The 24,434-nt window shown below is 38.0% G+C and overlaps 1 protein-coding gene and 2 long non-coding RNA genes across 3 annotated transcripts in view; 1 reads left to right on the top strand and 2 right to left on the bottom strand.

The window, feature by feature from the left end:
• Positions 1 to 24,434, top strand: part of LOC136243089 (neuralized-like protein 4) — a 222,273-nt gene that overhangs the window by 144,994 nt on the left and 52,845 nt on the right. The window contains exon 5 of the mRNA XM_066034606.1: positions 8,130 to 8,236. Within this exon, the coding sequence (XP_065890678.1) occupies positions 8,130 to 8,236 (107 nt within the window). The remainder of the gene's footprint in view (positions 1 to 8,129; positions 8,237 to 24,434) is intronic.
• Positions 12,575 to 14,551, bottom strand: LOC136243067 (uncharacterized). The gene is made up of 3 exons (XR_010694743.1): positions 14,457 to 14,551; positions 13,116 to 13,187; positions 12,575 to 12,624 (listed from the first exon to the last, which is right to left on the bottom strand). It is a non-coding gene; the product is annotated as an uncharacterized lncRNA (long non-coding RNA).
• On the bottom strand, positions 18,189 to 18,740 carry LOC136246564 (uncharacterized). Its single transcript, XR_010696635.1, has 2 exons — positions 18,692 to 18,740; positions 18,189 to 18,634 (listed from the first exon to the last, which is right to left on the bottom strand). It is a non-coding gene; the product is annotated as an uncharacterized lncRNA (long non-coding RNA).

The raw sequence follows: 24,434 nt of genomic DNA, 5'->3' as shown, positions 1-24,434 counted from the left end.
AGTCTTGCATACATGCATGTAGTAGCTGAGTGTTATTATTATACATGCGTAGATTCTAGAAGTACACACGTAATGGTGTTCAGTTCCACACATTGGTGCACCACACATGTGTGAAGTTGTAAGTGAGCTCTACTGTAGGAATTTTCCTGAATTATATAATTAGTAATCAAAGAAAAGGTTGTGAAAGAAATGAATAGCTAAAAGTAGTGGTGAAACAAGTGAAGTTGTTTACCTGCATGTATCTAGTGGACATTTAATATGTATATTCAGATAGTTATAACCCGGCTGCAAGGTATTTTGCTGATATATACACCCAAATCCTGAGCACTGCATGCCTGAGGGCTGTGGGTGCATATATCAGCAAAATCCCAAGCAGCCATGGTATAAGTGATATATATATATATATCACTCAGGGCACACTCGCCTGATAGGTAAAAGAACTACAGATCACTCACCCCATTTGTTTTATACACTAGCATCTGATGATCGATTGTAGTTTCAATAGAATGGGAAAATAGCTCTAAGAATGTTATTCTTACTTCGTTATGTTTCAACACACAACAGGAACTTTTGATTGTGAAATTGATTTTTGTGGTGTAAAGTTGTTAATACTACATTAAGCCTTTGCTATGTGGCAGTATGTATGTTAATACATTAAGTTAAGTACTTTAGGACTATAAGCTACTCACCTAATTGGCATGTTCTTCTTGTTTCTTGGTCTGCTCAATGGCTGACACATCCCCATGCAGTAGATAGAAATACATATCCACGCATCGTTTTAAAGATCATTCTTCTTTGAATATAGTTTAGTTTCTGTCAAATAATCTAAACTTAGCAACTACACTGAGCATAGCCGAACTTGTAGACCCAAACCCATAAGCACACACTCCATGTTGCTAAATATGAGTCAAAGCGTATCATATCTATGAACTGGTTGGGCATCAAAGTCATGAGCAAACTGAATTCCCATGATATTGCTTGGGTAATATCTAGATATTGCCCGGAGGAATATGCCAGAGCAGCACTTTTGAATGCCAAAGCTAAAGTGGTATACAATAACCATAGTATATTAAAATATATAAATTAAAAATGAAGTAGGTTTAAAGTGATAAAATGTAGTGAAACAAGAGATGAATGATGATATTACAGCATAGCTCGGTGAGAAATTCCTACATCGGCATATTATGACAATTACTTTGTGTTCAATTCCAAAGTAGGGATTTCCCACCGAACTAAGCTGTAATGGCTACCATCATTCATCACTTGTTTTACTACTTTTATCATTTGGATCTCTACTTCATTTTTAATTTTATAGGTTTTAATACACTTGGTTTTGTTTTTTTTGTTAAAGTATAGCAGCTATAAATGTGTGCCTGTTATTTTAGGGTGACTGCTATATCAAGACACACGTTAGTGTGTCGTGCGGCCAAAGAAGCCAGTGCGCAACACCCGTGAGTATGTTGACAGGAAGAACGAAAACGCAATTTTCGCACATCCATAGCTCTGTGCTGCCTTGATGAAACAAGACGCTTTTTGCTGTGAACATGCCCTCCAACTTCAACACTGCACATTCTAAATTTGAGCGAAATTGCTTCAAGCATTCCCAAGATATGCGACTTCAAAAATTGGCTTAGTTTCTTTGTTATTTTTTCTTCTTGTTTTACTTCCTCTTTTCGCACACTTACAAAAACTGCTATAAAACGTGAATGCCACATCTGATTGCCTTGAAATTTGGCACACACTGGGGAGGTATAAAGGCGCATCTCGGTACCAACTTTGGCTGGAATAAGATAAAAAGGCAAAGAGTTATGAGCGATTATTCATGAAAAATAACACCAATATATTGTCATGCCTACAGGGTAAAACGCTCATGAGAAGAAGCTAAACATCGGTAGATGAATAGGTTAACTATTGAACTTCAAACCTTTTGTGGTTTGAAAGAAATCGAGCTAAAAACCAGGAAGACACAATGAAAAAACCAACAGTGTGTAACAATTATGCAGTCAAGAGTAGCTAATAAAAAAATGACTACTTGCCACGCTTACCAGATAAACCGCTTGGGGTATTGCTTTGAAAATCGTTGTACAGATGGAGTAATCATCTTTAAAAAGCTCTTCAATGGTGTAGTAGAACCAGACTTAAAGCCACGGAGTTATAACACAAAATCCAACTTGGTGCAGCAAGTACGAGATCGAGATACTCTAATAGAGCAGTCATCCTAATAGAGCAGTTACCCTGAAGAGAATTCAAGAGATCAGCTAGAAACAAGTAACCTGTATAGAGATCAGCTACAAACAAGTCAATCTGTAGAGAGACCTGCTACAAACAATTCACTCTGTAGAGAGATCAGCTAGAAGAAGTTACCTTGTAGGGAGTTCAACTACAGAAAGAGATAGTTCAGCTAGAAAAAGTTACCTTGTAGAGTTCAGCTACAAAGAAACCACCATGTAGAGAGTTCAGCTGCAAACAAATCTCTATGTAGAGAGATCAGCTAGAAGAAATTACCTTGTGGAGAGTTCAGCTACAAAGAAACCATCATGTAGAGATGAGTTCAGCTACAAACAAATCGCCGTGTAGAGAGATCAGCTAGAAGAAGGTACCTTGTAGAGAGTTCAGCTACAAACTAATCATCCTGTAGAAAGATCAGCTAGAAGAAGTTACCTTGTAGAGTGTTCAGTCATAAAGAAACCACCATGTAGAGGATTCTACTACAAACTAGTGACCCTGTACAGACATCAGCTAGAAGAAGTTACCTTGTAGAGAGTTCAGCTACAAAGAAACCATTCTGTAAAGAGCTCAGCTGCAAACAAATCACCTATACAGAATTCAGCTACAAACAAATCACCATTTAGAGAGATCAGCTAAAAGAAGTTACCTTGTAGAGAACTCAGCTACAAACAATTCACCCAGTTCAGAGATAAGTCATAAGAAGTTTTCTTGTAGAGAGTTCAACTACAAACAAATCATCCTATAGAAAGATCAGCTAGAAGAAGTCACCTTGTAGAGAGTATGGTTACAAAGAAACCACCATTTAGAGAGTTCAGCTACAAACTAGTGACCTTGTAGAGACATCAGCTAGAAGAAGTTACCTAGTAGATAGTTCAGTACAAACAATTCACTCTGTAGAGAGATCAGTAAGAAGAAGTTACCTTGTAGATCGTTCAGCTACAAACAATTCACCCTGTAGAGAGAGCAGCTAGAAGAAGTTACCTTGTAGAGTGTTCAGTTACAAAGAAACCACCATGGAGAGTTCTGTAATAAATATATGTATTATATATATATATATATATATATATATATATATATATATAATTTGTACAGTTTCTGATAAAATTTACATCTGCTTCATCTTTTCTTCTTCCTGTGGTAAAGAAAAAGACAGGTTAAAAAGGTCCCAAAGTCGGCCTATGGCCAGTTTTGGGTTATACAAATATAAAAAGAAGTGAAATCTAATCTAAACAGCCAAACTGTATAAAAAGAGTTCAGCCCTCAAAAAGGCTATGGTGAAAAAAGATGCGAAATCCAAGGTGGCGGCTAAGAAATGGCTGGTATGGTAGGTTAATGGTAAAAATTTTAATAACAATTCAGGTGTTTTTTTTTACAGCTTGGCTGTTTTGGATTAGATCAAGACACACGGTAGTGTGTCGTGCGGCCCAAGAAGCCGGCACGCAACACCCGTCAGTATATTGACAGGAAAGAAAACGAAATTTTCGCACCTCCGTAGCTCTGTGCTGCCTTGATGAAACAAGTTGATTTTTGCTGTGGACACTCCCTCCAACTTCAGCACTCCACATTCCAAATTTGAACGAAATCGCTTCAAGTGTTCCCGAGATATGCGACTTCAAAAATTAGCTTAGTTTCTTCGTTTTTTTTTCTTCTTATTTTTCTTCCTCTTTTCGCACACTTACAAAAACTTCTATGAAACGCGAACGCTATATCCGATTGCCTTGAAAGTTGGCACACAGAAGGGGGGTATAAAGGCGCATCTCGGCACCAACTTTGACTGGAATACGATAAAAAGGCAAAGAGTTATGAGCGATTATTCACTAAAAATAACACCAATATGTTGTCATGCCTACAGGGTAAACCGCGTATGGGAAGAAGCTGAAAATTGGTTGGTGAATAGGTTACCTATTAAACCTCAAACCTTTTGTGGTTTGAAAGGAATCGAGCTAAAAACCAGGAAGATACAACGATAAAACCAACAGTGTGTAACAATTACGGAATCGCTTGGGCTAATGCTTTGAAAATTGCTGTACAGATGGAGTAATCATCTTAGAAAGGCTCTTCAATGGTGTAGAAGAATCAGACTTAAAGCCACGGAGTTATAACACGAAATCCAACTTGGTGTAGCAAGTGCGAGATCGAGATACTCTAATAGAGCAGTCACCCTGAAGAGAATTCAAGAGATCAGCTAGAAACAAGTAACCTGTATAGAGATCAACTACAAATAAGTCACCCTGTGGAGAGATCAGCTACAAACAATTCACCCTGTAGAGAGATCAGCTAGAAGTAGGGAGTTCATTCAACTATGGAAAGAGATAGTTCAGCTAGAAGAAATCACCTTGTAGAGTTCAGCTACAAAGAAACCACCAGGTAGAGAGTTCAGCTACAAACAAATCACCCTGTAGAACGATCAATAGAATAAGTTACCTTGCAGAGAGTTCAGCTACAAAGAAACCATCATGTAGAGAGTTCAGCTACAAAGAAACCATTCTGTAAAGAGCTCAGCTGCAAACAAATCACCTGTACAGAATTCAGCTACAAACAAATCACCCTGTAGAAAGATCAGCTAGAAGAAGTTACTTTGTAGAGAGTTCAGTTACAAAGAGACCACCAAAACCATCATGTAGAGAGATCAGCTACAAACAAATCTCCCTGTAGAGAGATCAGCTAGAAGAAGTTACCTTGTAGAGAGTTCAACTACAAAGAAACCATCATTTAGAGAGTTCAGCTTCAAACAAATCACCTGTGGAGAGTTCAGTTACAAACAAATCTCCCTGTAGAGAGATCAGCTAGAAGAAGTTACCTTGTAGAGAGTTCAGCTACAAACAAATCACCCTGTAGAAAGATCAGCTAGAAGAAGTCACCTTGTAGAAAGTTCAGTTACAAAGAAACCACCATGTAGAGAGTTCAGCTACAAACTAGTGACCTTGTAGAGACATCAGCTAGAAAAGTTACCTTGTAGAGAGTTCAGGTACAAAGAAACCATTCTGTAAAGAGCTCAGCTGCAAACAAATCACCCTGTAGAGAATTCAGCTACAAACAAATCACCCTGTAGAGAGATCAGCTAGAATAAGTTACCTTGTAGATAATTCAGCTACAAACAAATCAACCTGTAGAGAGATCAGCTAGAAGAAATTACCTTGCACAGAGTTCAGCTACAAAGAAACCTTCATGTAGAGAGTTCAGCTGCAAAGAAATCACCCTGTAGAAAATTCAGCCACAAACAAATTGCCCTGTAGAAAGATCAGTTAGAAGAAGTTACCTTTCAGAGAGTTCAGCTACAAAGAAACCATTCTGTAAAGAGCTCGGCTGCAAACAAATCACCTGTACAGAATTCAGCTACAAACAAATCACCCTGTAGGGAGATTAGCTGGAAGAAGTTACCTTGTAGAGAGTTCAGCTACAAAGAAACCATTCTGTAAAGAGCTCAACTGCAAACAAACAAATCACCTGTACAGTATTCAGCTGCAAACAAATCACCCTGTAGAGAGATCAGCTAGAAAAAGTTACCTTGTAGATCGTTCAGCTACAAACAATTCACCCTGTAGAGAGAGCAATTAGAAGAAGTCACCTTGTAGAGTGTTCAGTTACAAAGAAACCACCATGGAGATTTCTGTAATCAATATATGTATTATATATATATATATATATATATATAATTTGTACATTTACTGATAAAATATTTAAAGTGCATCTACTTCATCTTTTCTTCTTCCTGTGGTAAAGAAAAAAAGATAGGTTAAAAAAGTCCCAAAGCTGGCCATAGGCCGGCTTTGGGGTATACAAATACAAAAAGAAATGAAATCTAATCCAAAGCAGCCAAGCTGTAAAAAAAGAGTGCGGCCCTCAAAAAGGCTATGGTGAAAAAAGATGTGAAATCCAAGGTGGCGGCCAAGAAATGGCTGTGATGGTAGGTTAATGGTAAAAATTTTAATAATGACAATTCGGGTGAATTTTTTATGCCAAGACCAAGCGGCACAAAAATTCACCTGAATTGTCGTTATTAAAATTTTTACCATTACCCTACCATCACAGCCATTTCTTGGCCGCCACCTTGGATTTCACATCTTTTTTCACCATAGCCTTTTTGAAGTCCACACACTTTTTTTACAGCTTGGCTGTTTTGGATTAGATTAGAATATCTCGAGTCAACCTACCAAAGGTATGGTATAATCCATCATAAATACAGCTTGACCTAAAAGGGTTGTGGTCATTGTGGTCTCGATAAATATATTAGGGTATCTCTACAGTAGTTACCAAGGTGTGGTCATTATTCTGTTATAAATACAGCTAGCCCCAAAAGGGGTGCGGTTATCGTGGTCTCGATCGATAGATCATTAATGGGTATAGAATAAAGAATGAGCATGATCTTGTGACCTATATAAAGATACATGTATTTGCGACCAGGCCTGCAAAAATAGTGCATGTGGGCACAAACTATATGCCGTCAATCTACAGGTCATATCTCAACACTGAAACAGAATATTTGAATTCTGTAATTTGAATCATAAAGCCAATTCAATAGCTACTAAGAGCTGAAAATTGCATTTCTATAGCATAATGGTACAAAAAGTTATTAGTGATGGAAGTTTGAAAAAGTAGGCAAAATTCATGTGCCCACATGCCCTATTTTCGCAGGTCCGGTCACATTTTTACCAAGTATCTACTACCTCCATACAGTAGCATAGTCTACTTAAATAATTTGGTGACATCTATTATGCAAGGTGTTAAAAAAAGTGTTGATATGAAAAATATATGCCTTGGTATGCTATCGTTGCATGAAGTAGATGGAGGAACAATTTGATCGAAGATAAAAGGAAATACAAGTCACAGAGAGCACACACTAGTCGGAACACAAAAAGGTACATCCTACCAGTGAATTTGTTCTGGTGGCATAAACTGGTGGCCATGCACTACTTTGTTTGGTCTCTAGACTTGCGACTGTGGTCAGGCAGAGAGATAATGGGGCAGACTAAATGTGACCAGATTTTACAGAACCGATCCAAATCGCACATCAGGCAAAATCAAACTAACACCACCAGTGGATAGCTACACTATCGTACTACAAGTTTGACCCTGAGCACTACTCAAACTACACGAGGCTGGTTTTTACACACGTCTTTTCTGGGTGGTGTGGAGTGCTCAAATGGCGGTTTCAGGCCTTGTGAAGGACCTGGCTTGGCAAGAGTCAGTGGTTTACTGGTGGACAGCCTTATAATGTTGGCCAGACGTGTTCTCTGCTGATTTTGCTACATATCAGCCACTAAGGAGCCAGCACAGCCCTGTAATCTGGTGTCTGGACTCCAATCGTGGTCTGCCTCCATTTTGAGATCTATCTTTTGCCCTCCCCGCCACCCCCCAGCCTCCACCCCTTTGTGAGCACTCGTGATACTACTTCGCTCGTCCAACTGCTCAGATTTTCTATCTTATTTGGCGGGAAACTGTACAAGCAGCTACAAGTACTGGAAGTGGCTTGAAAGGTAACAGATTGATGCATCTTTTGTGTAAATTTCATACGCGTGCTTGTTATCCTTGGAGAGTTATGCTGGCTTCAATTCTTTAAAACCGTTTATCTCGGAACTTCTAATGTGCGATTTGGATCGTTTTTCCAAAATCCAGTCACAAATTTAGAATTTTGACGATTCTTTTGAAATTCTATATCCGGCTACCTGTAAGTGTTTTCTTGGATTTAATGCTACATTTGATGTTAGATGGACTAATATTATTCCATATCATCACGTAATATGTTTCTAAGCTGTTTTTTTTTAAGGCAGCATTCTTAGCAGCACTGGTCGTTTTGGGCAATCCCTACTTATACATTACTGCCATACTGTTTGATAGATATTTTGTCTATACCCATATTTTGTTCTTACATCATTTTGTATGGTATGTTTATATTCCAGATTGGAATCATATAAATTAAAATATTTTGACCTTTGGCACAGAGCTTATCATGGGACTACATTTAAAAATGTGAGCAGCATACTTGAGAATGGATTAGTGGTACCTGGTGAGTAATTGTTTACATGCTAATATGTGTGACCCTCTCAGCAATAAAATTGCCTAGTTTGCACAGCTTATGAATTTCTATTTATTTTTTCAGCATTATTTGCAGTGTCCAAGAAATGAGTAGCAAAAATTTTTGTTGATTATGGTGAGTAATTTCAGAATTACGGTACTAGACAGTTGGAGAGGCTGGGACATTGATTGTACAGTGACTACACTGGAAATGAACTACAGACACTTACATCCATAACCAAAGCTTCACAATTAAATTATTATACAGAGTGAGATTTGGCTTAAATTTTCACCATGGATTGGCAGATCAATCAAGGTATAGTTTTAACCTTGCAGTCATATACGCATAGACGTATGAAGGCAGTTTGATTGTAAGAAATAACAATGATCTTGTTCCAATTTTTTAAGTTCCTCCACATGCATGCTTGTGTAAATTAGACATGTTTTCAATGAGATTGTCACATATTAAGAAACACGATAGTGTGTCGTGTAGCCAAGCCCAGCTGGGGTGGAATCGCAACTAGAGCTGGATGATATCATGGTATTTGTAGATATTGGCGATATTCACATTAAACAGTATTTATTAAATCATGGACAATACTATCGCATGCATGAAAATAATAGAAACAGTTATAATTGAGCTGGGGAAAAAGGCTGAACTCGAAGAAGGTGATGATGAGAGTGACAAAAACACAACCAAAAATTTGTCGAGCGAAATTGAGTTAGAGTCAAAAAAGAACACAAAGGCACTAGTATGGAAGTACTTTGGGTTTGAGATGGACACAAGTGGAGGTATGTTCCTCTTCCAAAAATGGAAGAAAATGGTGGACTTATTTTCATCCACTTTTGGATGTTTTTTACTCTGTGATATATTATTCCAATTTTTGGATGGAAATAGCTCATTTTCCTATATAGTGACGAAAATCTACAATAAGGTTCCAAAATTGGATGGTTCTTTTCATCCACTTTTGGAATAATCTATACCAAATTTATAATCATCCAAAATTGGATGGTTGTTGTCATTCAATTTTGGAATAATCTATACCAAATTTATAATCACCGTAAATTGCATGGTTCTGGTGATCCAATTTTGAAATAATCTGTACCAAATATATATCCATCCAAAATTAGATGGTTTTTGGTCATCCAATGTTGGAATAATCTGTACCAAATTTATAATCATCCAAAATTGGATGGTTCTTGTCATCCAATTTTGAAATAATCTGTGCCAAATTTATAATCGGTCATCCAATTTTGGAATAATCTGTACCAAATTTATAATCATCCAAAGTTGGATGGTTCTAGTCATCCAATTTTGGAATACAGTTCTAACAGTGAAATATCAACCTCGTAGTCTTAGCTGTTATTCAGTTACGCTTCTCTGAAGGCATAGTCAGTAAGTCAATCAGTCAGTTAATTGAGCAAAAAATTCCACTGAATAGAAAATCTTTAAAATTTTGTAGCTATTTATTGGAAGCATTTTAAATCACATTGAAGGATGTTTATACCACACCAGTACTGTCAAGACACTATAAAGGTATTGTGAGGTTGATTTCTGGTCAATATTTTTTTGTAAGAAAGTGTAAATATCTGTGATCTCTAAGTGTCCGTTATTGCACAAATCGAGGTATCTTCACTATTTTAGAGACCTGAGGAATGGCACAATGATTACTGAGGTCAAAAGCAATAATTGATTTAGACTATGGCTCATAAGGCTTTGGTCAGGCGGCTTCCTGATCAAATTAGTGCTAAAATAACTCACTGGTAGGCTTCCTAGATGAATACGATCATCTTTATTGTTCAGGGTTGCTTCTTTACACACTAGCAATGATTTCTGATGGCTGTTGTGACTGGAATCCAGCAAAACACGTGATGCACATGATAAAAAAATTTGTTCACGGATATCTAATCAGTTTAGATACCTACCCATGGGTATCTATTGGATTTTAAATACCTCATTAACGAGTATACTATGCATGTCATAGTCTAATGTAAGGTACTACTGTTACAGTAGTACTTGCAGAGGCTCTCCTCTCCTTTTGTAATGCTGTGTACATAACAGGCATAATATGCCTGAAAACAAAGCATAATGGCCACTTCACTATTCAGTAATTGATTATTGCATGGGACTCATGCTCAGACACAAAATTAATTTGATGGCATGAATGTATGCATCATGGAGTTATCTTTCTTTGTGTCCCATTTCTTTTTGCTGGCAGTGTTAGGTGTTGATTACCATTAGTGAATTGATGATTTCATTTACAAATGAAAATCATCTGTAATTTCTGCGCCATGCCTTAAGCAATAGAAGTAAGCAAATTGTTCTAACTTATCATTTGCCATGAACGCAAGTACAAGGAATTTTAAGCTTCACTTCGGATTATAGAAATAAAAAGTAATGAAACAAGGGAGATCATGCATTTAGTTATGCAGGTATGCTAATGGAAAATTGGATTATCAGAACCATCTAATTATGGATGGATATAAATTTTGTACAGATTTATTCCAAAATTGGAAGACTGCTTTTGGATGGTTATAAATTTGGTACAGATTATTCCAAAATTGGAAGACTAGAACCATCCACTTTTGGATGGTTATAAATTTGGTACAGATTATTCTAAATTGGAAGAATAGAACCATCCAATTTTGGATGGTTATAAATTTGGTACAGATTCAGCTAGAAGAAATCACCTTGTAGAGTTCTCCTACAAAGAAACCTCCATGTAGAGAGTTCAGCTACAAAGCAAGCCATGGACTACTGAGCTGGCCTGTTGTATTGGAAACACTATACATTATGCATGATGTATTACTTACCTGATAGAACTTCAACGAAGTATTCTGCTTACAGCACCCAGCAATAGTGCTTATCAATAGAAAAATAATGATGAAATAAAATAGATAAGCTTTAATTCTTTATACAAACTAATAAATGTACTACAACTAACCTATAACAGCACAACTTTCTATCATATGACAAACTTAGCCATGTGGTACACAAGGAACAATAAACACTCCATACAGAAATGAGTGAATTTATTAGAATCGCTTCATTTGGCGTAGTGAGTTAATGAGTTTTATTATAACTTGTAGCTGGCTGCTACTAAATTCTTACATCCTGTACTTATTATAGATGTAATCAAGACTCACGGTAGTGAGTCGTGCAGCCAGTAAAGCAGAAACACGTGCCGCAGACAATAAATGATGCGACCACTACGTGAGGATTTTACAGGAACAAACGTTGTCAAAGTCGGCCTTCCTGTAACTCACCCGCCACTTACGCTATCCCTCTGAAACTCTAGAGTTGAACTCATCATGTCACTAGTAACTACCACACAAGCAGTGAAGCAAATCCATGCCGATTGTTTCGTGATCGAGATTGCCGACATCTAAGGGGAAGTTTCATTATTATTTTTTTATTGCATGCAGTTAGATGCAACTGCAGGTGTATGCCTTGCATTCCTTTGTGCATTCCAAACATTGATTTCCCTGCTATCGCTTCAGTATTCACTCAATCGCCTCAAGATTCACATCATCGATTTCACCATGATTACCCTACAGTCGTAATTTCAGCACCAAACGAAGTTTCAGTCATCCTCAGTCGACCTAGAGGCCAAATACAAAACCCAGATTGTTGTTTTCCGAAATACTCGCTTGGCATGTAGGGCAATGTGTCTTTAAACTGTTCTAAAAGTTTCGTTCAGATTGAAACATATGTTTTCGAGAATGGCTAGTTTGAAATTTGAATTTAGTCGCCCCCACATAATTTGCTCTCACTAAGAATTTTACTCGGAATTTAAAGAATAACGCAGAGCACAACTGCGGTCACTGGGTATTGATGAACTGGCGCTCTATGTAGTTAATCAGTGCATATAGCCACAAAGAAGTGTGCTGTAATAGATTATAGTCCACAGATATAATCTATGGTGCTGCATACCATCGTTCGTTTTTAAATTTGAATTTAGTCACCCCCACCGTGACGTAATTTCTCCTGTAAGGGCGCGGCTTAAAGAATGACACAGAGTACAACTGCTGTTACCAGTTGTTGACACAAGCTGCGAGTAATTAGCACATGTAGCTAGCCAATTGTCACCATACATTTTATAGCACCCCCACACAAAAACTACACATGTAATAATATTACAACATACAGAGGACACATGAATACCAAACACTTTTCACAACAATAATGTAAGAATTGTACAATAATGACTGTAATATAACTGCTATGAAAATATTTTCCAGTGGCCCGCCATGGTAACAAGTCTCACATGACGGCATATATATTCATCCAAACACAATGGGAGTTATAAGTAAGTACGATAACAAGTTGGTATTACTCCATTTGTACAATCCAGATGAGTGGGTGTGGCTCCAGTATGTCTAAACAATTAACAAACATTCCTATTATAAATACGTGCTAGAGTTGCAATATAATAGTATAGTATTTAAATGCAACAATACATAGTCTCCATTGCATCACTATCAAACGACACTAAGTGGAGGATATTGTTGCATCTCTAGTATGTACACTCTATCAGTACAACCTTTCTTAATGGCCACCAGTATAGAAAGACAACCTCTCTTGAAAAGCCAATTCCAATTGAGAATTTATACACTGTTACCTACTTATTGAGTGAAGGTGGCAATAAACAAGTTCCACCGTAATTTATACACGTGATCTGATCTGTATATTCTGTCAGTGGATGAGATCCACTTGGCCAGGACAAAATGTGACCCAAATGTCCTGGATGATCCATACTCAACCCACTTATGACCCAGTGGCACAATGGAACTGAGTATAGAGAATTTATTTCTAAAATGTGTGGACACATTACAACACATTACATGTACATACAGGACATGCTACGTACTGTTTTAGCATTTCAAGTCACCACATTATGTACGGACCAGTCAACAATGCTTCATAGTGCCCATCAGTAAACCTGAAGAAAAGTTATGAAAAATAAAAATTCACATAAGTACAATGAAAACTTATTAATATGGCCAGCTGTGGAACCAAAAAATTTGGCCTGAATAACAAGATGGCCTTATGAATGAGATCATAAAGTACTGCTTAGCTATATTTGGGAGGTGGCCAATATAATGAGGTGGTCTTATTAAAGAGGTGGCTGCTAAGTGAGGTTTCACTGTACATACAGTTCGCAATGGTGAGCAATATTAATGGTTAACAATATACACTGAAACCTGCAGGGAAGATTGCAAAATGACACATTCAGAGATTGTATTTAGATGGATGATACAGTAACGCATTGTGACTTCAATACTCGTAATGTGTCACTGCTAGGCAGCAACCATATACACGGCACTGCCAATGTACAACATCACACTTGCTCGCACACACAATTTTGCTCAAGATTATACAAATTGATAATTACAGGGTGTGGAAACTAGCTGTTCGCTCAAAAGACTGTGTGGCAGCTGTTTCCCTTCTGTACAAGTGGCCACCAAGACAGGTCCACTGTGGATGAAAGCCAGGCATTAGATATTTGGTATTTCATGTGTTGAAGGCATTCCAGGGCTTCCGGTAGTCTCAAATCTCACCACAGTTTAACTCAGGCAGTGTTGTGGTCACCACTAAACCACTGGAATGCTGTGTTATGTTCATCTTATGCTTGGCTACTATATTGTAGAAATGAAATGGATACTTTGAAAAATATATCCTATGGATAATGACTTCATCACTTTCTTCATCAGGAGCTTATAAGAACCAATAGTGAAACTTTTTTACATTTTGGGCTGACAGCCAACTGCCTAAGTCTGAAGCAGTGCCTTTGGTGCTCTAACAGATTGGCTGCCCCCTTGCTGCCAGCACTCAATGTCTCATACGCTGTCACACACTAAATCCATCTCTATAGCCAGTTAGAACAGCATGCTTCTTACCTTTTTTAAGGCCGAAAAATGCAGCCACCTCTTTAAAAAGCTAGGTCAGAAAATTTTGTCCCTACGGCCTGAATAATGACCGGTTTTCACTGTACTATTAGTGATTAGTGATCATGGAGGATTATTTATTAAGATACTAAGATATACAAATGCTACAACCTCTAAATATAGCAGTAAATTTTTTACCCTGGTCCAATGTCTAATAATCGTGAGAGACTCTACTGTGACAAATACATGTTTATCATGATATGTGCTAATCTCCTTTTTACAATTAAGTTTTACAACACAAATACATGCATAGTTAAACTCACCAATTGTGACTAAATCCCTTCAACACGAAAAGACAAGTAATGAGACAACCTTGGAGACAACAGCCTCACAAGCCTATTCTGGTACGCTTATTTAGTAGTAATATAAATTTTAAAGGCGTTTATTTACAACAGGACATAATTACGCGCCCCTCTATTGTCTCTGTATATACTTGCTTTTTCTTTACTATTCTCATTTCATTTCACAAGATCTCTTGGCAGGGGCGTAGCTTCTTCACTTGAATTAGTCAATGCTTGAAGTAGATCGAGATACTCTAATAGAACAGTCACATTTCTACAAGTGCCATATTTTCATATTGTAAAGTCTGTAAGTAGCTAGTAATTTAAACTATACAATCCGATGCTAGGCAGAAGTTGTAACTATGCTAAATATTGATTGCTGTGTTACAGCTATTTTGTGACTGCTCTAATAGAGTATCTTGATCGTTTTAATGCAGTACAAGATGAAAGGTAAGGTGTTATTAAGGGTTTACTAGTTAAAATGAGTGTTAGTTGACTGCAGTTGCATGCCACTAACAGGGCCACCCAGAGAAGTTAGGGGGCCCAGGGAAAAGAGTTAAAGAGGGGCCCAGGGGCAAGGAAGGGTCTAGATCCTGACTGCTTTATTAGAGTATATCGATATTTCTTTAAACAGGTATTCAAGGGACCTTTTTTGGGCTGGGGCAGGGGAAAAAATACCCCATTTCCCCCTCCCCCCCCCCTGTGGGTGGCCCTGGCCACTAAAATTACAGTTATATTTTAATATTCTGTCACTGTAATCTGGGGTTTCTGTCAAAACCATGAAAACTCACCTACTGTTATCAACAGTGCATTTATTCTAACAAAAAGTATTGAAATCCCATCCAAAAACAGCTTATAGCTGTAAAAAAAGGGCGTGTCCAAGTAAAGCAGACTTAACTGCGGCAAAGAGTAATGATATCATAATTTGGCCATGTGCGAGGTGTGCAAGTTGTAAAATTAATATTAGCTAATCAGATAATACAATGTTATTGTTAAAGTGTTAATGAGAACTATGTGATGCTGCTAGTTTTTAAGTGTGTGAGTATCTTCATAAATGCCACACAAATTTAATTATCAATAAAGCAATGTGTATAGATTCTCTGATAGCAATAAATAGTTTGAGTTTGGCCGCCTTTCCTGCATACGGCAATGCTACAAAGGAAAGGTGGCCAAACTCAAACTATTTATTGCTATCAGAGAATCTATACACATTGCTTTATTGAGAATTAAATTTGTGTGGCATTTATGAAGATGCTCACACACTTAAAAACTAGCAGAATCACATAGTTATCATTAACACTTTAACAATAACATTGTATTATCTGATTAGCTAATATTAATTTTACAACTTGCACACCTCGCACATGGCTGCATTATGATATCATTACCTTTTGTCGCAGTTAACTCTGCTTTACTTGGACGCGCATTTTTTTACAGCTATAAGCTGTTTTTGGATGGGATAGAAACTATATTGTTAATAGTTAGATTGATTGTTGATATGTTAGTTAGATCGTTCCTATTTATTGCTCGCTGACAAGTCTGCCAGTGTATATTTAATTAATACAGGTAAGATCAGTAAACTGCAAGGATAGATTACTATAAGACAATTATAAATATAGCTATAGTGATATATACTGTAGCACTTCGCAGTGTAGTTCCCTGGGGATTGCATTATCCAGTCCTAATTTGGGCAGCTTTAAAATGCAACATCAGTAGCCAGTTCAGGTGTTAATAACTGACAATACGGCCTCTAAGACTTGAACAGCCTTCTCTTTTGCTACCTATGAAGCAAAAATATGTGATACTGTAATGTTACTTGTAATAGCAGCATATTATAATTGCAGTTCTGGAAGATGGGCTAGGACAGCGACCAGCTACTCATGGCGTATGTGCTTCAGTTCACACGTGTGGAAATCACGCAAAATGCACATGCTGTGAAGTTGTATTTGAGCTGTACTTTATTACATACAGCATAGCTTTGTGAGAAAATTCCTACATTGGCATGTTTTAATTTTTAGGGGTATGACAAGCCCACATTAACTGATAATGGAATTAGTAAGGTCCTTAGTACTACTAAGATATATTTTAAATTTAAAAAATGGATACTTCTCTATGACCACCATGGGTGGTAGTTATACTTACTTCTGACCACTGTCATTAATAGTGCTGTGAACCTACAGAGTTTACTAAAACTGGTTATTGGAAGGTGAATAATTGGATATTGACCAGATATTGTCTGGTTGTAAATTAGCAGACATTATGGCACTAAATACTAAATATGCCTGTTGGAAGCCTTAGGGTGGTACCAAAGTGACCATCAACATCCTGCCTTACAATAACAGCTATTACAAGCACATATTTACACATACTTTGAGGTTATGTTATGATGTTAACACTTTGTCAGCAGGGGTAATTTATGGTTTACCAAGTGGGTGGGCAAAACCGATTTAAAGGCTTCTTAGCCAATTATGCTTGACCTAGACAGTACCGGTTAATAATCGGTTTTTCCATAGATAATAGAGTAATAGGGATAGGAAACGCAAGCTATTTCCGGTTTTATTTTCGTTACGCGTGACGTAGTCCATTGCGTAATTGTCCATAGTTACCTAGTTGTAGAATGATGAATAGTAGCATAGGAACGAGCGAGAAACGAATAAACTATGCGAGTGACGCTTCAGACAACTCCTTCGGGCCTACAATTGTTTATTTAATGCTTGTTGAATCAGTGAATGGAATACTGCCTCAACCATTAGGCCGCGTGGGCGAGCTATCGAAAGCCATAGCTGTGATTTCTAGGAGGAAGCAGTTAGTACATGAATGCTCCACAGAATTCTTAACATGGACTAAAAGTCATTCTCACGAAGCTTGCCTTTTTTCGAAGATGCTGGTCGATATGCTGAAGCGCTGTTTTTCGGCCAAACAGTCTAAAATAGGTAAGCCAGGATGGAGGGAGAGTGTTTGGAGAAAGTTCCATGAGGTTAGAAGCTCTGTTGATTTGGAGACAGTGTGGAAAACGCTTCCCCAACCATTATATTACAGCATATCAAGGGATCCAATTTTCAAGCAAATGGTTTTAAGCAATTTAATTGAGAAGATCATTAGGCATGAATATCCTATCATAGCCACGGAGTCTGCCAGTTGTGAGGATAAAGCTATAGGTACTGTCTTGTCTGAAGATGAGGAGAAGGTGATCAGATACATAGCTGGCTACATCCCTGTATCATTGAGAAAAAAGCTAGAGAGGTCATCCCATCCACACAAGGAGGAATTTATTTTATGCTTATGGAGTATGTGTGAAGATGAAGATGAGACCAACGCAGACAATTTTTTAACATACACAAAATCCTGGATAGAAAGAGTTAATCGAGGTGGTCTTTTTCCAGTCAGTAATGGAGCATATCTTCTTTTTAAACAGCTGGAGATTGAAATACAGAAAGTTTACAATCTAGCAAATTTAAAGACAGAATCCATCCCATTACGCAAAGAAGCTATTAAGAAACTCTTAGAATCAGAGGATGTATACTTTTATTGGTATCTGTTGTCAGAAGAACTTGAAGATATTCAAGAGGATTCAAGGTTGGAACTACTACAAATGATAGTTGACTTGTGGATAACAATTAGATGCTATTCATTTGCTAAATCAGTAATGGAACTACATAAACAACTGTATTCACTTAACACATCTAAAGCTAAGTCCCTACGTAAAAGCATCACTTAAGATTATAATATAATAAATGTACAGTGTATTATCATTATTATGGTATACATTCTGCATGATAAAATTCATAATACAGCTGCTGCTGTATGTATAATTACAGAACAGATCAACTATGTAGACTTTTTGATTTTCTTATATCGTGGTCTCTTTGGAAGTGGAAGCTCCAATTCACTTGCAACATACAATTCACCAGGTCGCTTCTTTGAGTTGGTTCCCCTACAATTGCCACGAACTGGAGCCAGAGCTATAGAGCTGGCAACCCGTATAGCTGATGTATTGCACTCAAACTGTTGGACGTTTGGGTTGTCATTTGTTGCCCCTCGCTGTCGCTGTTTCCCAAAGAACTGTTCAAGTAAATCTTGACAACACAATCTGTTGGACAACAAGCTATCCACTCCTGGAAGTTGCAAAAGATACTGTGCCATTTCACAAAATGACTTCACTGTAAACATTGTATAGAAAAGGCATAATAGGCATGAATTACGTACTATATAGTTACCTGCTATTCTAATTCCCTCTGATGTTTCTCTACTTAGAGTCATCATCACTTTTCACCTTCAGAGAACCCTGTTCTTGACTTTGCACTATCCTCCCATTTGTTTAAGTACCCAATAAAATCATTTTCAAGCCACTGCAAAAGATTCAAGGTAATTAATCCATTGTCATTGCCAACCATTTACTAACTTTGAATCTATCATCCTCAAACTTGGGCATTTTTTTGTATGGTCTTCTGTAGAACATCAGGTTTGTGATAGATTCAGTGTAATTTGTAACATTTAATGCATCAAAAAACTTGTCCATAATTTCACAAAATTTTGCAGTCCCTTCAAACTCCTCACCCCCCACTTCCAGCAAAGCATCTGACACAGATTTACTCAGTACCTATAACAAAATGGCAAATCACCTCACAGTCACATGTAACATCACTACAACCTGTGCAGCTAAGTCCACTCTCATTTTAGAAAATGATGTTAGCTCAAGGTGTTCACGTTTCAGTTTCGATAAACACACACCAATAGACTTTTTGTCTGTGTTATGGTCATTGTAGTACAAATATTTCAGATGGCTCCAGCTAATATCTTTTCCTTCATTCTACAAAATAGAACACAATAGTATCTTTTGCTATACCAATAGAAACAGGGGTGTACGGAGGGGGTTTCCAGGGGTTTCAGGAAACCCCTTTGGATTTTACACAGTACTTGAAATATTAAGAAATTGAAACTTCAGGTTTCCAGAATCTGGGATCTGTCATGGAACAGAACACGTTTTTACAGTTAAATAATAGTTTCTCACATGATAGTAACACTTATAGCTTTGTTCTGAATTATGATTTTGGTGAAAAGATCGAGATACTCTAATAAAGCAGTCAGGTATTATAAACTACTCTAATATAACAGTCACTTAGCAGTGGTGGAAACCCCTTTTCAGAATTCCTGTGTACACCCCTGAATAGTTGCATAGCTGGAGCCATAACATAATGCCTGCACTCTATAATAGAACAGTTATTTCCAATTTCAGATAAATGAGGTTACACATAGGATAACTAAGGAATATATATATATAGTAGCATACCCATAACTTTCTCTTTGGATTAGACCAGCAGTTTCTTGCAGTCTTCATAAGATGAGGGACATCTATCATAAAATAAAGGTCACGATTTGTATCATTACTGTAGGGGTTTACAGTCTTATATACTAGTGAAGATTTGTAGTTGCCATGCATATGGATAAAGTGACGATTGCTAGATGCTCCATCACAGATGGTTGCAAGCACTTTGAATCCACAACTCTCCAGACGCTGAACAGCCTCCCACACAAGAGGATATAGAAGATCGCCGGTGAGATTCTTGCATGGAAATTGAGCATAGGGAAAGTGTAGGTCTATAAAAATCCCTCTAACCATAAAAGTTAACATTGAGTTAGCAAGTGGTGGCATCTGACTAGCACAATCATCGCTGAGGGCACTCTCCAAGTTTAAAAGATGATCATTAATGTTTCCTAATCTTATAAATCCTTTCAGTTCTCCTGTAGTTTTATCAAAAACCAAATCTTCTTTAATATGCATCTCATCAAATATTAATACTACATGTTTTTGCCATTCTTCAATTTCATTTATTCTACCCTCTTTCATAAGCATCTCATCTACTTCATCTGAAAATCCTGATGATGGTTTGATTACATGAGTATAGTCTCGTAGGGTTCTTTGCGATGGCAACTTTAGCAACCCAGACTTACACATTGCTTCGTATGTTGATGGTGATCTTAGCTTAATAGAAAGGCACCACCTTATCACCAATGGGTGCCATCTCATCTGTTTTAAATTACTGCAAAGTAATGCATCTATTTGCTGCTTCCAGAATAGTTGACTGAATGAATTATTTGGCAGAGCTTTGTTGATATCTGCAGCATTTTCATTTATGATGGTGAGAAGGTCATTATGCACCTCTTCATCAACTTCAATGTATTGATCTGATATCTGCTGTGCTTTAGCTAGTTGCTCCTCTGCCACCTGCAATCTAGCTTGACATTCCTTTAATTTTGTAAGAGTATAGGTCTTGCTGTTGGTACTACTACTGCTCACGTTTTCTGCTAGTGCTGTCTGCTTATATCGGTGGTACATTGCTCTTAAGATTGGCCGATAATTCCTACATGTTTTGCACTGTCCATCTTCTGTATCAACAAATATGTCACATTCTACATGACGAATAGTGTTAGAGATAGTTCTATCTTGGAATGCAATTTCATGGCTATCAATTGTTGCAGCTGTTTCACCTGATAAGCTTAAAAATTTTCCTTTTCTATGTTCTACTATTTCCTCAAATTTGTCATCACAGTTTCCAATACATACATGTGCTACTGATAGTTTCTTTATTACTTTTAAGACAACATCAACATTGCAGATATGAGATGGCAGAGAGGACAAAATGCTACAGCTTTTAACCTCTTTTTCATAATAGTGACATTTCCATGTCAAGTCATCAAATATTGTTATTGTAGTTTGCACGGCTGCATTGCTGTTAGAGTTATAGATGGTATGGCATAGCACAATGTTAGGTGTGCCTCTGATCTGTATCCAACCACTTGGTAGAGTTATACTGCTAAGGTCACTATTAATGGTGTTTAGACAAGGTTGTGGAATCTGCTCTGGTTGGCTGCTATCATGGCTTATCTGTAACTACGTACATAGTGATTGTTTGCATGCATTATACACATGCATTAACTCACCTTAGCTTGTCTCTTGTACGCTATTTGTTGCCGATATTTTTTACTACATAGTTTTAGTTGTCTTCTTCCCATTACATTAGTTATACTGACAGCAGCATCAGCATGAACACTGGCTAGTATACACTGGCGACCACTGCAGCTATAACAACTAGCAAGTGGAATGCATTCCTGCATAATTATATGTATGCATTCATCACAACTCATTTGATACATAGGGCCATAGCCAGACTGTTACCAATGCATGTACAATATATACATGACATGACTTTAATGACAGGTCTCTTCCATGAATTAATTCTATTTGAGCTATCAGAGAGTGATTTATAGTGTCAGCAGATTAGCCATATAGCTATAGCTGTGAGAGAAGTGTCTGTTTTTATTAGGGTATTTCTGTGTACCACTCACAGCGCTTCCAAATGCAGCATTAGTCTATTGATGCAAAGGCCTATATAGGCTCAGAGGATCCGGATTCTGGCTATGTCCCTGCTTATGCAACACCGTATAATATATATTGCCACATTGAAATGATGTCATTTAGAGTCTCACCAATATCGGGTGAATTTAGACGACTCACTCTTTTAGTAAAGTTCTCCTATGTTCGGTTCCACTTTGTGGGTGGTTTTCTAATAAAGGAAACAGACAGATTAGCTTGAACTGTACCTAAGCAGACGCTAAGTGGTTAAAACTTTCATAAACAATTAACTAGTTTAAGGCAAGCTACTCAATATTTGAAAAAAATCAAAGTTATGGTTCCCTCGGGTTAACAGTACGTTTCCTATTTGGCACAATGGTTAGGGTTAATCTACTTTAGAGTAAAAATAAACTGGTTTATACTGTCAATTTTCCACAATTTTCACCTTTCGACGGATTTTTGGTAGCTATACTTGTTTCTGCGCACGCCAAACAAACTTATTACTAACAGTGCAACTAACCAGCTATCCATTAAGCACCTGTCTCCTCCGACGAAACTTGTAATTATTAACTGAGCTTTCGATAAACAGTTAGCAACGCCCCTTTTCACCCGTAACGAAGATGTTCGTGACGTAACCTACGTTCGCCCAATGAAATGTACGTGTTTTGTGACGTCACGTTATTGCGTTTCCTATCCCTTTACTCTATTATCTATGGTTTTTCCAAACCGGTTCTCAACACTAGTCATTAATAGGTCAATCTGACCATTGGATTATAGTTAAAACAACTAGAACTATAAAACGCAAAATGACCAGCCGTTTCCAATGGCTGTTGCTACCCAAAAAATTGTCATTTGAATTACAGATAAATCTACCCAGCATTAGAGGGTCATTTCCACAATAGTTTGGTAAATTCAGATTTTATAATAAATTTAATCCATACAGAAACAATCAAAGTTACCTTTTACAGGTTGAATTCACCAGTGTGAAGTTGTAGGTTCAATTTCAGGTTACTTTGATTTGATTTATGATGGGTTGATCTGACCACTTGATTAAAGTTAAAACAACTGGTATCATTAAAGTGAAATTGACTATAAATATCAACAGTTAATACAACCTAAAAATTGGGTTGCATGAAATACAAAGCTAACTTTGAACCTGTACTTGATGATTAAATCTTACAGCTAAAGATACACGGTCTTTTATAGAGATGGTCTTACAGGCTGTAGGACCAGGTGTCCTACAGGCCTTCAGCACTTGTGCTGTAAAATACCAATTTACCTTAGTAAATTCAAGTTAACAGAACAAGCACTATGGGAGGGCATAAGGCAGACCTGTGCAAGCAGGCCTACCTGGAATGTGCTAATGAAGCATTGTGCCGCCTCTCTACATGTCACGGGATAGCAGTTTCACACAACGAGTTGTAGCACCTGCCACTCAGCAACCTGTATTGGCACCCAGTGTTTTGATTCGAGTGTTCAACAAGTCATCCTGTGATTCCCAGCTGCAGTGTAACTATCAGCAAGTCCTGTGTATTTGCGTATCAGCAAGTCCTGTGCATTCACAAGAAAACTACACACGCATCAAGCCTTAGACTAACCAGCTATCATGCCAAAGACTACTCGCACACCCTCTAACGATGGGATAACTGATGTAACACAATGCACAATTCAACAGCTTACTCGCCTACCCATAGAAGTCCTCCGTTTTCATTTATCTTCACGCAAGCTCATTGTTACCGGGACAAAAGCTGTGTTGGCCTGTCGTCTTTACGACGGTATTCACCCACCACCATCAAGCGACGTAACACCAGTTAGCATAGCCACGTCAGCCACTCAACCAGGATTATTGTTGCCATCGTCTACAAGTGTCACCGGTACGTCGACATTGCAAGCTACTCCATCGTCACTCCTGCCCCCTCAGCCAGCCACCTCAGCAAACATTTCACCGTTAAACCTGCCTCCCGCTATGCAAGCCCAGCTTTCGTCACCGATGGCCCAGTTCCTGCAGAATGCCACACCAGCTACAGCCAACGACAATCGTCCACGCCCCCCTGCAACTACCGGCGACAATTGCCCATACTCAGCTGCAGCCGACGGTCATTCACGCCCCTCAGCAGCTACCAACAGCAATTGCCCACGCCCCTCAGCAGCAGACGACGATTGCCGATGCTTCCTTCCTGGCAACTTACACAGCTCCTACCCTACCAGCCCAGTAGTCACTTGAGATTACCATGCCACCAGTGCCAACTCAATTAAGGCAGAGAATCTTACAAGGTGACTTCATTGATTTTAGTATGTTATTACATAAGGCCACGTTCCCTGATGCTATGGCTGACCCCTCCCCATCCTCACAATGGCCCATCAAGCGAATTTCTTCCTTTGCAATGTGGATGGAGGCCTGGAATCTGTACCTCTCTGTGATAGCTAACCATAATCCTAGCAGAGCGCTAGAAATATTACCTTACCAGTATGTCATCTGCACTGCAAACAAGTTGTTATCCTTAATGCTGGGCTTCAATATGATGCAAAATTCCGTACCCTAGCAGCTTCCCACCCTTCCCTTCGTTGGGATCAAAAATATTCAAGACTTCTGGATGGATGCTCAT

This window comes from Dysidea avara, chromosome 2 (assembly GCF_963678975.1).
Source record: "Dysidea avara chromosome 2, odDysAvar1.4, whole genome shotgun sequence".
Taxonomy (NCBI): Eukaryota; Metazoa; Porifera; class Demospongiae; order Dictyoceratida; family Dysideidae; genus Dysidea; species Dysidea avara.
Note: the sequence above shows the minus strand (reverse complement) of the source record. Positions and strands in the feature narration are given on the sequence as shown.